Source organism: Bufo bufo, chromosome 4, assembly GCF_905171765.1.
Source record: "Bufo bufo chromosome 4, aBufBuf1.1, whole genome shotgun sequence".
Classification (NCBI taxonomy): Eukaryota; Metazoa; Chordata; class Amphibia; order Anura; family Bufonidae; genus Bufo; species Bufo bufo.
In genome coordinates this window covers 606,369,900-606,384,966 of record NC_053392.1, presented here as the reverse complement: position 1 = coordinate 606,384,966, position 15,067 = coordinate 606,369,900, and the positions used below count along the sequence as shown (strand labels likewise).

The window sequence follows — 15,067 nt, the reverse complement described above, 5'->3', positions numbered from 1 at the left end:
TGTACAAGAATATAACTACTATAATACTGCCTCCTATGTACAAGAATATAACTACTATAATACTGCTCCTATGTACAAGAATATAACTACTATAATACTGCCTCCTATGTACAAGAATATAACTACTATAATACTGCCCCCTATGTACAAGAATATAACTACTATAATACTGCCTCCTGTGTACAAGAATATAACTACTATAATACTGCTCCTATGTACAAGAATATAACTACTATAATACTGCTCCTATATACAAGAATATAACTACTATAATACTGCCTCCTATGTACAAGAATATAACTACTATAATACTGCCTCCTGTGTACAAGAATATAACTACTATAATACTGCTCCTATGTACAAGAATATAACTACTATAATACTGCTCCTATGTACAAGAATATAACTACTATAATACTGCCTCCTATGTACAAGGATATAACTACTATAATACTGCCTCCTATGTACAAGAATATAACTACTATAATACTGCTCCTATATACAAGAATATAACTACTATAATACTGCTCCTATGTACAAGAATATAACTACTATAATCCTGCTCCTATGTACAAGAATATAACTACTATAATACTGCCTCCTATGTACAAGAATATAACTACTATAATACTGCTCCTATGTACAAGAATATAACTACTATAATACTGCTCCTATGTACAAGAATATAACTACTATAATACTGCTCCTATGTACAAGAATATAACTACTATAATACTGCTCCTATGTACAAGAATATAACTACTATAATACTGCTCCTATGTACAAGAATATAACTACTATAATACTGCTCCTATGTACAAGAATATAACTACTATAATACTGCTCCTATGTACAAGAATATAACTACTATAATACTGCCTCCTATGTAGTATAATATAAATGGTACTATACTCTAATATGTCCCAGTATAGCCATAATTTCCTTACCTTGCAGCACAGAACTGTATTTGAACTTTCTCCTTGAACCCTAAAATAAGTAGACATAAATAAGATAAATACACTGTGGGTGACCGATCTGTCATTAATCTGAGACTTATCAGGAAAAGAAATGTTGGGAGTTGTAGTGAAAAAGAAAAGGTTAAGGTGACATGATCACGTACTCTAGGAGATGATTTCTGGAGAAAACACGAAGGATGAACTCGCATTCTTGTCCGGGCTCCGCAGTGGAAGGGACAATGACGTAGGAGCCGGGGGGCAGGTGGAAGTCTTGGGTCACCTCCCGCTCATTGATGAACACGCACTTGTTGTTGACTGGACGGTTGAGTAGGAAGAATTCTTGTGGAAGCCGAGTCCTTATACCCTGATACTGAGCAGGGGAGAGATATACAGTGTGTACAAGGTCAGAAATCTGTACAGATCATCAATGTCTTATCTCCTATCTCTATCTATCTATTATCTATTATCTATCTATCTATCTATCTATTATCTATCATCTATCTATCTCCTATCTATCTATCTATCTATCTATCTATCTATCTATCTATCTCATATCTATCTATCTATCTATCTATCTATTATCTATCTATCTATCTATCCATCTATTATCTATCTATTATCTATTATCTATCTATCTATCTATCTATTATCTATCTATCTATCTATCTATCTATCTATTATCTATCTATCTATCTATCTATCTATTATCTATCTATCTCTATCTATCTCTATCTATCTATCTATCTATCTATCTATCTATCTATCTATCTATCTATCTATCTATATCTCTATCTATTTATCTATCTATCTATCTCATATCTAATAATAATATAATTTCACACTTTCAGCTTTATATTCTCTTTTCCCCATAATCTCACTGGACGCGATTTGTCCGATAAATAAATACATGTCCGCAGGTTCCAGTCAATATCAGGATTTATTATCCTTCAGATCCCTGGAAGCGATGGCGGCTTCTACAACCTGCAGCATTAATCTCCCCGTTCAATAAAACCTGCATTTGACCTCCCGGATTCTAGTGATTTCTATTGTTCCATTCATCGCCCCCTCCCCCCATCCTTCTACTTTTAGCCAAACCTGCAATTACAGATTAAAAATTATTATTGTTGAATTATGACGAAGCGTTCAGACCGGCGCGACACTTAGTTCATAATCGCAAGACCATCAATTTTTTGGCCAATTTAAATTTACGATTCTGACTTTAAGTCTTCCAGGGGTGGCATAATAATGGAGGCAGAATTTACAGTCCATTGTCAGGAATGGATTCCTTCTGCTACATTGTATCAACGAACAGTTCCAGTGGAAACATTGTTGCAACTCACCTCAAGTGGCACCTGGAAGAGAGAAAGAAGAATGTATTCAGAGATAGAAAAGTTACATCTCCCAGAATGCAATGCTCACAGTGAAATCAGGACTGTAGGAAAATAGGGACTGTGTGGATGGATTTACACCCCAGCACTGCCCCCACTGGCTGTCAGACTGTATAGCAGCTCATTGCATCTTCTAAAAACTGGGGTAATGTTTTATATAAAGTCTATGACTCATACCCCAAATAATTTTTGCAAATTACACTGTCTTACTCCAGTCAGATCCAAAGCTGCATTCATAATTCTGCAGCTGCCCTTTTACCATCTTCCCACCCAGCTGAGCATGTTCTGCTTAGGTTCGGTACCAGAGCTGTGACATTTGCACCAGGCAATGATCAGTGATCTGATACCGAAAACTACATCTCCCAAAATGCAACAGAATCAATTATGAGAGCAGATAGAAGCTGGTTCTATGAGCTCGGAGCTGATGGGCAGTCAAGAGCATTTTGAAAGTAGCTCTGGGTGTGACTGGAGCAGAATACACAAAAGTGAAAATATGCAAAAGGTTGAAAAGCCCATGGTGCCCTCACCTTGAAGATGGAGATCCCGATGTAGTGCGGGGGGCACTGGTTTCTGTGTTTGTGGTTCTGCTTTTGAAGAAGGGACACCAGAACATTGCAGGCATTTGTGTATTTCTCCATCTCATCTCCTAAGAGGATCTTCAGTCGGTACTGGGGGTTTTTCCAGTAGGATTCTGCACATATATATATATAAGGATACAATGTATCAGTAACTGGTGACAGGTCAGAGGTCAGTGCTGCCTCAGGAGCAGTCGGGGTGAAGCCGGACAATACCTGTATAGGTCATTCTGCCGCCCGCCGTCCGGCCCTCCACCCATTTCCCTATTTGCATTGATAATGTCCACTCTTTGCCGTTCTCGTGACTCATCATGTCAGGGGTGAGCTTGCAGATGACCAACTCTACGAAATGAGCCTCAAAATCTTCAATAGACATCCTGTGCCAAAAGCCAAAAAGAGGGTCAATGTGAATCGTTTTAGGGGCATAATAGTCCAATATGACAACATTGAAATGTTACAGTATACAGTGTATCCACTGAACTCAATAATAAGACAGTATGCAGTAAGCACCTGAGCTCCCTCTAGTGGTGGCTGTATATATCTGTATGCAGTAATCTCCTGAGCTCCCTCTAGTGGTGGCTGTATATATCTGTATGCAGTAATCTCCTGAACTCCCTCTAGTGGTGGCTGTATATATCTGTATGCAGTAATCTCCTGAGCTCCCTCTAGTGGTGGTTGTATATATCTGTATGCAGTAATCTCCTGAGCTCCCTCTAGTGGTGGCTGTATATATCTGTATGCAGTAATCTCCTGAGCTCCTCCTAGTGGTGGCTGTATATATATGTATGCAGTAATCTCCTGAGCTCCCTCTAGTGGTGGCTGTATATATCTGTATGCAGTAATCTCCTGAGCTCCCTCTAGTAGTGACTGTATATATCTGTATGCAGTAAGCACCTGAGCTCCCTCTAGTGGTGGCTGTATATATCTGTATGCAGTAAGCACCTGAGCTCCCTCTAGTGGTAGCTGTATATACCTGTATGCAGTAATCTCCTGAGCTCCCTCTAGTGGTGGCTGTATATATCTGTATGCAGTAAGCACCTGAGCTCCCCCTAGTGGTGACTGTATATATCTGTATGCAGTAATCTCCTGAGCTCCCTCTAGTGGTGGCTGTATATATCTGTATGCAGTAATCTCCTGAGCTCCCTCTAGTAGTGACTGTATATATCTGTATGCAGTAAGCACCTGAGCTCCCTCTAGTGGTGGTTGTATATATCTGTATGCAGTAATCTCCTGAGCTCCCTCTAGTGGTGGCTGTATATATCTGTATGCAGTAATCTCCTGAGCTCCCTCTAGTAGTGACTGTATATATCTGTATGCAGTAAGCACCTGAGCTCCCTCTAGTGGTGGCTGTATATATCTGTATGCAGTAAGCACCTGAGCTCCCTCTAGTGGTAGCTGTATATACCTGTATGCAGTAATCTCCTGAGCTCTCTCTAGTAAAGGCTGTATATATCTGTATGCAGTAATCTCCTGAACTCCCTCTAGTGGTGGCTGTATATATCTGTATGCAGTAATCTCCTGAGCTCCCTCTAGTAGTGACTGTATATATCTGTATGCAGTAAGCACCTGAGCTCCCTCTAGTGGTGGCTGTATATATCTGTATGCAGTAAGCACCTGAGCTCCCCCTAGTGGTGACTGTATATATCTGTATACAGTAATCTCCTGAGCTCTCTCTAGTGGTGGCTGTATATATCTGTATGCAGTAATCTCCTGAGCTCCCTCTAGTGGTGGCTGTATATATCTGTATGCAGTAATCTCCTGAGCTCCCTCTAGTGGTGGCTGTATATATCTGTATGCAGTAATCTCCTGAGCTCCCTCTAGTAGTGACTGTATACATCTGTATGTAGTAAGCCCCTGGGCTCCCTCTAGTCATGGTTGTATATATCTGTATGTAGTAATCTCCTGTGCTCCCTCTATTGGTGGTTGTATATATCTGTATGCAGTAATCTCCTGAGCTCCCTCTAGTGGTGGCTGTATATATCTGTATGCAGTAATCTCCTGAGCTCCCTCTAGTGGTGGCTGTATATATCTGTATGCAGTAAGCTCCTGTGCTCCCTCTATTGGTGGTTGTATATATCTGTATGCAGTAATCTCCTGAGCTCCCTCTAGTGGTGGCTGTATATATCTGTATGCAGTAATCTCCTGAGCTCCCTCTAGTGGTGGCTGTATATATCTGTATGCAGTAATCTCCTGAGCTCCCTCTAGTGGTGGCTGTATATATCTGTATGCAGTAATCTCCTGAGCTCCCTCTAGTAGTGACTGTATACATCTGTATGTAGTAAGCTCTTGGGCTCCCTCTAGTCATGGTTGTATATATCTGTATGTAGTAATCTCCTGAGCTCCCTCTAGTGGTGGCTGTATGTATCTGTATGTATTAAGCTCCTGAGCTCCCTCTAGTGGTGTCTACAGGAAGTCAGAATTTCCTCATGTAACTCTGTCTGAACTATGGATTTAAAGCTCAGTTTCAGAACAGTGCTAACTGAACATTGCCTCTAAGTCATTCTGTTTTCATACCAGAATTCTCCATCCTCTCTGGTCTTCCGCAGCAGTAGTCTTTCCTTGAGGCTGAGTTGGTCCCATTTTGAGGAACTGGTTAAAAAGAAAATCAAATAAATGCACAGAAATAAGCATTAAAAATGCAGCCCGTGCTTCGGTTGCCTGAAATTAGTTTCATGCTGGGATCCTGGTTTCAAATCACATAAAAAATTAAAAAAAAACACACAGCACAGAAAATGATTTTAGGATTTCAGCTCTAGAAGGTAATGTCTGAAATCTGAAAATAAAAACTCAATCACTTCAAATTTGCTCTTTTGTCACCCTGTAGTGTCACATCTGTCCACTAGAGGGCAGTCAGGACTTCTAATATAGATCGCTTTCTCCACTTACCTGTCACTCCAATTCCCTTTCCATTCAATCTTTCCCCATGGGTTTCTCAGCCTGACTAGGTTTTCTGTTCCGGATTTGCAGGTCACCTGGAGAGAAGTGATGGAAGAATTTACTCATTTATGCCACAAGGAGAACGTTACTTTACGGTGGAGAGAGGGCGGCATTTATAATAGCGGATCTTACCGATCTGATGGCGGTCACAGTGTACGCGTGTCCGGCAACTAACCCGTTCTCCAGGACTCTTTCAGGCTAAAATATAAGATAGGACAGAGATTATTATAACCGCCATCCTCCAGTCAGTGATACAATTCTATAATATGTAAAAAGGGGGGGGGGGGGGGGGGGGGGGGGGAAGACTTAAAAAATAGTTCTGAAACCAAAATAAATGTATTTCCAGAACTGAATAGGCGCTGTGAATGTGAAGCGGTCATCGTGGACCTGGGTCCGGTCAGTCATGTCTCCTGTATATCGTGTGTATCGGTCAGCCGTCATGAATATTAGTCAGGCTCCGTTATACTGTATAATATTTGATGATTTTTAGTATAAAGTATATATGTCTTATGAATTCATATGGATTTGTAGAGCAGACCAGAGCGAACTTACCCCTGAGCGGGTCTGGCATCCCATCAGACAGCCGCTGTACGCCGCTCTCATCATGATCTGCCATAGGTCCGCGGGGGCCTGCTCTAATTTGATGGTTAAGTTGACTCCGCCGGTGAAATCTACCAGGGCTTCAGACACTTGTCCGATCCGTAAATCTTCATAAGAACCACAGAGCCTACAGGAGAAGAAGGTCATAAGTAAATCCGGCCACTAGGGGTCATCAGAGTGCAAGGTTCAATGAAGACTGGATGGACACAACACAAAATATAGAAAAAAAACTAAACTCCTGGATGAATAATATTAATAATCATCATCAACATATAATAGGAGGATGCGAATGAGTCAGAGCTCATTATCACTCTTTTAGGAACAGAATTACATCTTTTTGGAAGGATTTTGTTTGAAATACACTAAAATGCCAATCTCTGCCTGCTAATCCTAGGGGGTGATTTTCGCCATGGTTAAATGAGGACCGCTCTAAATAGATCACTGCATGATAGACTGATTAGACTAGGTCTGCACGACGACACATAGGGCGCAACTACACTGCAACATTTGTCGCGCGACATATTGTCGCACCAATTTTTATAACGGCAGTCTATGGTGTCGCACTGCGACATGCCGCCACTGCGATGCGACAGTCGCAGAAAAATCCATCTCGAATGGATTTTTTGCGACTGTCGCAGTCGCAGCATGTCGCATTTTGCAGTGCGACACCATAGACTGCCGTTATAAAAAGTGCCGCGCGACATTGGTGCGACAAAATGTCGTCGTGTAGACCTAGCCTTAAGTGACAGCATCAAGTGTTGCTCAAAAAAAAAAAAACTTTAACCCTTCAGAGACAGCTAACTTTTGACTTGGGTATATAAGAAAGCGATAGAGGTGGGGAACGGTATTGCGCCACTGCCCTCTGGTGGACAAGTGGAGGAAATGCAGCTAGTTTGGTATTAAACGTTTGGTCTCTAGTTCTCATGTAATTTAACGTCTCTGTCTCCTTAAATTGACTGAAAGTCTTGCTTGCACTTCATTCCATATCAAGCTGCTGGAAAACTACAACTCCCAGCAGGCACACTTGCTCGGTTATTCTTGGAACTCCTAGTGAATGGAGCAGGAGATGTAGTTTCTCAGCAGCTGGGGTAGGAGAGATCGCTGACGCCTGCCATGGACTAATGTCTGTGCCCACTAACGGTTGTCTACAGACAATGAAATGCACGCAGCAGGCATGTACATTGTTAAGTTGCAATCTCTCCCAACTCCCTATTCTTATGGCTCTGCCTGCGTGTCAGTCTGTACTGTCATTTTGGAATTTTATTCATGAACCAGGAGGAGACTCCGGATGAACACAATGACCGACTGCAGTGAATGAGATTTTCGAAATAAAATGAACGCGTGTCCTCGTTCCCCATCCAGAGCTCTGCTACATCAGGATCTTCTTACAATGCTTCATCAAATCTTGCATCTTGTAGAACTTGTTCTCGGGTTTATGAAGCCTCAAAGGCACGACAGGAATTCATGTACACCTACGTGTTATTACTAATGACGGTAGACGGGTCATCAAATCTCACTTAGCCTGACTGCGTCTTCAGTCCATATAGTAATGGGAATTTAATGGAAAATCTATAATGAGCCTAATGCAGGCATACAGATGTAGCAGAGCTGAACCTGTCACTTAAAGGCTCCCTCTGGTTAGGAGGAGATGTCTCTCCTTTCAGTCTCTCCTTTCACTCGCTACCCAAATGTCACCTTTAAAAACTTGAAACTAACACCCCGTCCGTAGGATACATGTTCCGCCGGCAGCCATCTTCCTTTAAAGCGCTGGGGGGGGGGGGGGGGGTGCATTATCAGTACTGTCCACCTGCATCTCTGCTCTACACTAAATTATATCCACAAAGGCATGAAGTAATGTTACCCGCTGGTGGAGTAGCCTGAAAAGAACTGCAATGACAAACTCAGCTCTGCTACACCTTAATGCTATCTTAATACTTACTTGGCATAGGCTTTCTCCAAAAGAGCCCCCCAAAACAGATTCTTCCTTGCGGATGAGACAAACAGGAGCTTTCCATCTTTGTCCACGGGCAGACGATCGTCCACGACCACATCCACCCACTCCCCGAAGCGCCAGAACTGGAAAGAATAACCGCGCGTCGTTATCACAACCATTATATTGTTATAATGACATTGTCCTATAGAATAAATTCCACCTCTGAGGCATCCAGCGCCTCATTCAATCAACCTCGGTCTGCTAAAGAAAAGCGCATTTGTATCATTCTACACTTATATCCCCGGCGCGGAAAAAAACGGAAATAGTCATCTGCGCCCCTGGACAACAAATCCTACTCCATCAGTGGAGAAAACTGCCGAGATCAGCGTCCTTCATCGATTTGCGTTATTTATTCGGATGACACCTTGTAAGGCTAGAGCTGGGGGTCAGTAGAGCGGAGCCTCCGCAGAGCACAGCCCTGATAATGGACGCTTAATACAGTTTACAGTCCGCCTGGTTAACAGGTAGCGGCTCGTGCTGAGTAATACGCAGAGTAATGATGAGCAGTAAATAAATATTAACATTACTGCATGCCAAGCGATTGCGCAGAGAGCAGAGCGAGCTGACGGGACCATAAAGCAGAGCTTTACAAGGAGATTATAATGATCTCTCTGCACGGTCACTGGTAGAATCGGCAGGGATGCGGAGCCTTAATAAAATACACAGTAAACAATAGCAGCAAAACAGGAGGCAAACACATAGCAACCAACCAGATGTCTGTTCTACGACAGACTGCATCTTCATTTTACACAGGCTTGTTTTATACTCCCCCACACACCCCAAAAATAACAAAAGCATGAAAAGATTGCAAAGTATGCAGCGAAAGAGGGCAAATGATTCTGCTACTGCTGCTTTAGTTCTAATATTTGCTATACAACAGACTGCCTCTTCGTGCCTCATATGGTTGTTCTAGAATCTAGATCGTTCCTACTCGAGCAACAGAAAATATGCAGACTAGAGAGTTAAAGAATTACAAGCAAGATGAGAGAAGAAACATAAAGACAGAAGACATGCTTGTAGGTTATATCCTTGCCATGTACTCCCTCTCCATGCTGCACAGACTTGTTCTAGATCTCTCCTTCTCAATCAACAGAAACATGTAAACGAGGGGCCTGACGAAGGGAGCATCCAGACACAAGAAAGATTGGAATGCTTATAATCTTTCATTAGATGTACTATCTTCTGTACAGTCTACTGCCTCTTCACGCTGCACAGACCTGTTCTAGAACTTTCCTACACAGTCAACAGAAACATGTAACTGAGAGGCTGACATTGGAGGGAGCATCCAGACACAAGAAAGATTGGAATGCTTATAATCTTTCATTAGATGTACTATCTTCTGTACAGTATACTGCCTCTTCACACTGCACAGACCTGTTCTAGAACTTTCCTACACAGCCAACAGAAACATGTAACTGAGAGGCTGACGAAGGGAGCATCCAGACACAAGAAAGATTGGAATACTTATAATCTTTCATTAGATGTACTATCTTCTGTACAGTCTACTGCCTCTTCACGCTGCACAGACCTGTTCTAGAACTTTCCTACACAGTCAACAGAAACATGTAACTGAGAGGCTGACATTGGAGGGAGCATCCAGACACAAGAAAGATTGGAATGCTTATAATCTTTCATTAGATGTACTATCTTCTGTACAGTATACTGCCTCTTCACACTGCACAGACCTGTTCTAGAACTTTCCTACACAGCCAACAGAAACATGTAACTGAGAGGCTGACGAAGGGAGCATCCAGACACAAGAAAGATTGGAATACTTATAATCTTTCATTAGATGTACTATCTTCTGTACAGTATACTGCCTCTTCACGCTGCACAGACCTGTTCTAGAACTTTTCTACTCAGCCAACAGAAACATGTAACTGAGAGGCTGACATTGGAGGGAGCATCCAGACAAAATAAAGATTAGAATGCTTATAATCTTTCATTAGATGTACTATCTTCTGTACAGTATACTGCCTCTTCACGCTGCACAGACCTGTTCTAGAACTTTCCTACACAGCCAACAGAAACATGTAACTGAGAGGCTGACATCGGAGGGGCAAACAGACAGAATAAAGATGGTAAGTTATAAGTCTACTTTAGCGTCTCCTGTACAGGGTACTGCCTCTCCATGTTGCACAGGCTTGTTTTTAGATCTCTACTACTCAGCCATTATGAAGCCTGAGAAATTATGTAGAACAAAAAGAAAAGAAAAAAAAACAGCTAAGGGAAAACTTTAAATAATTCTTTTTTTTATTTTAGTATTTGCTGCACAGAAGACTGCCTCATCAACGATGCACAGGCTTGTTTCAGATCACAGCTAATTATGAAAAGTAACATTCCAGGCAAAACTGATACATTGTGTCATGAGGGGCCTCCGGAGACACACATATATCCTATGGTTAAATTCTATAGTAAGCACCACCCCCGAGGAACTACACTAAGCATAACACGAAGAATTCATCGGCACAGCTATATACTCACTCGGAAGTGGAAGATTCCCGCATAATTCTTGTCAAAGCTCTGGTTGCGAGGGACTACGTTACTGAGTAGATTTTTGTGGAAAGTGACGGAGGCGAGGGCGGCCAAAAACCAGCAATTTTCTACAAGAGAGTAAAAGTAAAAAGATGACCCAGCCCTCTAGGAAGCCTTAATACACCAGATCTGCTATTATCACACCCCAAATATATTCTATCCCCGAGAAGGGCCAAATTTGGGCTAAGGTCTATGGGCAAAGGTAAAGCCATACTCCCAATATCCCAAGTTCACTAAGATCTGGTAAATAAGGGTAAGATAACTACACACGTGTAGATTATGACACAGCCCTGCCCCCGCGGAACAATAATATTGTCAAAATGTTGTTTTACTTACTTTATACCTTGTACCCCAGTCACATTCAAAGCTGCATTTGTAATTCTGCCTCTTTGTTCGCTCTCGGCCTCAGCGACCTCAATGAGCATGTTGGATTCAGCAGGATTGTAAACGCAGCTTTGGATGTGACTGGAGTAGAACCCATCAAATAATAATTGAGGGCTCTCCATTCTCCACTGATCTGGACACCTTACAGGCCGACAGTCCCATTATTACCTGTGATCCCCTGGTGCAAATCGAAGCGGCTGGCGTTTTCGAGGAACTGCGGATTCTTCACCAGCTCCTGTGAAGATGAGGACATTACAGCTCAGTGTTTCATTTTTCTCATTATCTTTTTGCATATTCCGCGCACTTTTACAGTCTGACATAAAAAATGCGAGTCCCGTCAGTGCGGCAATAATTACAGCCAGTCCCGTCTCTTAATTAAGTACAGAGGTGCACGAAGCGCAAAAAAAAAATGAAAGCCGTAAATATTACACAATGCGCCGCCGTCGCTGCCGGCGTATTCCCTGTGGAGCTGGAGCATATTTAATTACATACGGGAGAAAAAAGTTGCTGGAGCTGTAAAATGTAAAAATAGACAAGACAATCGCTGGACTAGCAATCCCTGAATCCTCCTGAGATAGCAAGGTTTTTTTTGCAGACCATATGCGGTACTATTCATTTCAATGGGTCTGCAAAAAATAAAAAACGGAAATGACTCCTTTAGCATTATTTCCGTTCCGCAAAAAGATATGTCCTATTATTGTCCGCATTACGGACAGGACTGTTGTATTAGGGGCCAGCTATTCCGTTCCGCAAAATACAGAATGCACACGGATGTCATCGTATTTTTTGTTGATCCGTTTTTTTTTGCGGACCGCAAAATACATACGGTCGTGTGCATGAGCCCTAACCCTGGTTGCATCTAGTGAGATACAAGCAGCGTTCAAGGACCTGAAGTGCCTTAGGCCTCATGCACACGACCGTTGTTGTGTTCCGTGTCCGTTGTTCCGTTTTCCGTGATTTTCTGCGGACCCATTGACTTCCAATGGGTCCGTTGAAAACTCGGATAATGCACCGTTTGTCATCCGCGTCCGTGATCCGTGTTTCCAGTCCGTCAAAAAAATATGACCTGTCCTATTTTTTTCACGGACAACGGTTCGCGGACCCATTCAAGTCAATGGGTAGGTGAAAAAACACGGAGGCACACAAGAATGTCATCCGCGGCCGCGGATTTTTTCTTATCATTTGCAAGACAAACTTGACTTCGATTTTTTTTCACTTTCCTTCATGTCTGGTGATCCTCCAAAAATCAAGGAAGACACACGGAAACAAAAACGGAAACGGATCACGGAACAACGGAACCCCATTTTGCGGACCGTGAAAAAATACTGTCGTGTGCATGAGGCCTTAATCTGATGGTAACATTGGGCCACAGAAGACTGGTGGTTGGCTGCAGGAGGTGAATGCCGCACAGAGGGTGCAACCAAATGCGCCACCCTGCAACTATGCACAGCAGATATCACTGCAAGGACTGCAAGGCCTAAGACTAAGGCTACTTTCACACTTGCAGCAGAGGAATCCGGCAAAACGTATGCAAACTGATGGCATTTTAAGACTGATCAGGATACATTGCAAGAACGGATCCGTTTCGATTTTTTTTCACATTTTTACCGTTCTGCGCAGACAGGAAGGATGAATCCGGCATTCCGGTATTTTGAATTAAGGGCTTACCCGTGCATCGCCGGACTTGTGAAAAAAGATGGCAGCCCGCATATGTTCGCGGGCGAACACGGCGAACTGGCCATCACTGCTTATGTTACCTAAGGCTAGCAGGTATGACCTCATGGGGGAGGGGGGGAGATTTAGGTCCTCGCTCCTTTTTTTTAAATAAACATACGTTTTAAAGATTTATTATTTTCATTTTTAACGTTCCATTCAGGTATAAATTGTGATTTGTGATATTAGGGACGTATATGACAACGAATATATGGAGGAGATTCAGTTAAAATTGTACAGACTTAAGACGGCTTGCAGCTGAGGGTTTGTTACAATTGTATCCAGTCTAGTCAATCCTCTATCAGAATCTCTTGTCCTGACAGCTTGTTACAATGTATCAGTCTGGAGTTCAGTTTGTTTATCTTACAGACCATTGTCTAGAATGGATACAATTGTAACAAATCTCAAGTCGTGTCACTGTAATAGAAAATTTCACCCACGTGTGGCCTCCTCCATTCCACGGACGGCGGCACTTTTCGTAACAGGTCTCCGCTGCCGATGGAGCTGATCTCGGCCGGGAAGGTCTCATCCACAAACAGCTGCTTCCTCCTCAGACAGTTCTCCAGTAAGGTCTGGTAGTCCTGACTCTGCAGCTTCCGAGGCTTCCTGAAGGTCCCTGTTCGTACCATCCGCTTTGCCTTCTTCCCCCCGGTGATGAAGGAGAGACGAGGCATCTTGAAGAGTTTGGTCGAGGTTTTGCGCCTCCCTGACCTGATTGGCATAAAGGTCTATCGATGGAGATCCTTCCAATTAGTCCTCCAAGACAATACTCAAAAGGATTATGGTGATTCCCAGGCGTGTACTGAAAAATACAAACATATGCAATATGTAAATATGAGATCCAAAACGGACGCAATTAAAGGGATGATGAGTTATGCCAAGGGTAGGGTCTGAGGGGGTGGAGCATGACACAGGGATTCTGTCTTTGGTCTTCTTTGAATCCTTTTGTCATGCTCCGCCCTCTTGGGCCCCGCACCAGGCATGAAAAGGTGTATTTGAAGCATCCCTTTAAGCAATATTATGGGCAGGAGAGGATCCATAACTGTGTCACTAGGCAAATTACTGTCAGATATCTGGAAAAGCTGTGTGGCACCCAGTAGGGAAATGTTATGGCGGCTATCATTGGTTGTCAGTCAGCTTTACTGAAAGGGGAAATTATTATGGAGCAGTGGAATTAAATATTTGAACTGTTATCACGCAGCTTTATCGAGATCCTAAATTTTAAATCTGGCTACTTAAAAGGAGATAAACCAATCATTGGTGCACATCGCATGGAACTTCCCTTTAAATGATGTGTACATGGTCCCCCTATGGAGTAGGACCCATAGCTCAGGGTGGCACCATCTTCTTTTCCAGTGGGAGCTTTTATCCTAAAACTTTAATAAAACTTTTTTTGCCACAGGCATCAAAATGTGTAGAGTCAGTGAGTTTCACTAGAGATCAGGCATGACTGCTGAAGACAGGTGCCATGTGGATGAGTCAGGAACCCCGGGCGCAGGCTGCGGATTGTAACCTGGTTAGTCACTGGTCTACACAAGATAGAGAGTTCACTCACGTGTAGCAGACAGCAACAACAACAGTGCCAGCGCAGTCACATGAGGTGGCACAACCTTCTGAGCCATAATACCAAACCCATCAATGTGATGCCACCAACTAATCCAGCAGAAAGTAAGAATAACAAAGAATGACAGATTAATGTGCCAACCCAGGTCAGAGGGTACACGTATGTATGTCATCATATTGGATACGGTAATGAAAGGATTGTACAATACATCTGTTCTGCCTAATCACTGAAAGTAATTATGATATGTTCTGTTTCTTAATTAGCATTCACGTGTCCTACAGACAAAGTAGGTCCCTATCTGCTGCAAAACTACGGTACAACTGTCAGCATGCAGTAATGGTTTCCTATGTACAAGAATATAACTACTATAATACTGCTCCTATGTACAAGAATATAACTACTATAATACTGCCTCCTATGTA

At 42.6% G+C, this 15,067-nt stretch overlaps 1 protein-coding gene across 1 annotated transcript in view; it reads right to left on the bottom strand.

The window, feature by feature from the left end:
- The window catches only part of CAPN14 (calpain 14), a 35,170-nt gene that overhangs the window by 14,423 nt on the left and 5,680 nt on the right, over positions 1-15,067 (bottom strand). Inside the window, exons 2-14 of the mRNA XM_040430605.1 lie at positions 13,522-13,883; positions 11,537-11,603; positions 10,934-11,052; positions 8,396-8,532; positions 6,409-6,583; positions 5,989-6,054; positions 5,806-5,891; positions 5,434-5,508; positions 3,136-3,296; positions 2,872-3,035; positions 2,297-2,308; positions 1,121-1,326; positions 948-987 (exon numbers count right to left, since the gene is read on the bottom strand). Coding sequence (XP_040286539.1) covers positions 948-987; positions 1,121-1,326; positions 2,297-2,308; positions 2,872-3,035; positions 3,136-3,296; positions 5,434-5,508; positions 5,806-5,891; positions 5,989-6,054; positions 6,409-6,583; positions 8,396-8,532; positions 10,934-11,052; positions 11,537-11,603; positions 13,522-13,803 — 1,590 coding nt within the window. The 5' untranslated portion in view covers positions 13,804-13,883. The remainder of the gene's footprint in view (positions 1-947; positions 988-1,120; positions 1,327-2,296; positions 2,309-2,871; positions 3,036-3,135; positions 3,297-5,433; positions 5,509-5,805; positions 5,892-5,988; positions 6,055-6,408; positions 6,584-8,395; positions 8,533-10,933; positions 11,053-11,536; positions 11,604-13,521; positions 13,884-15,067) is intronic.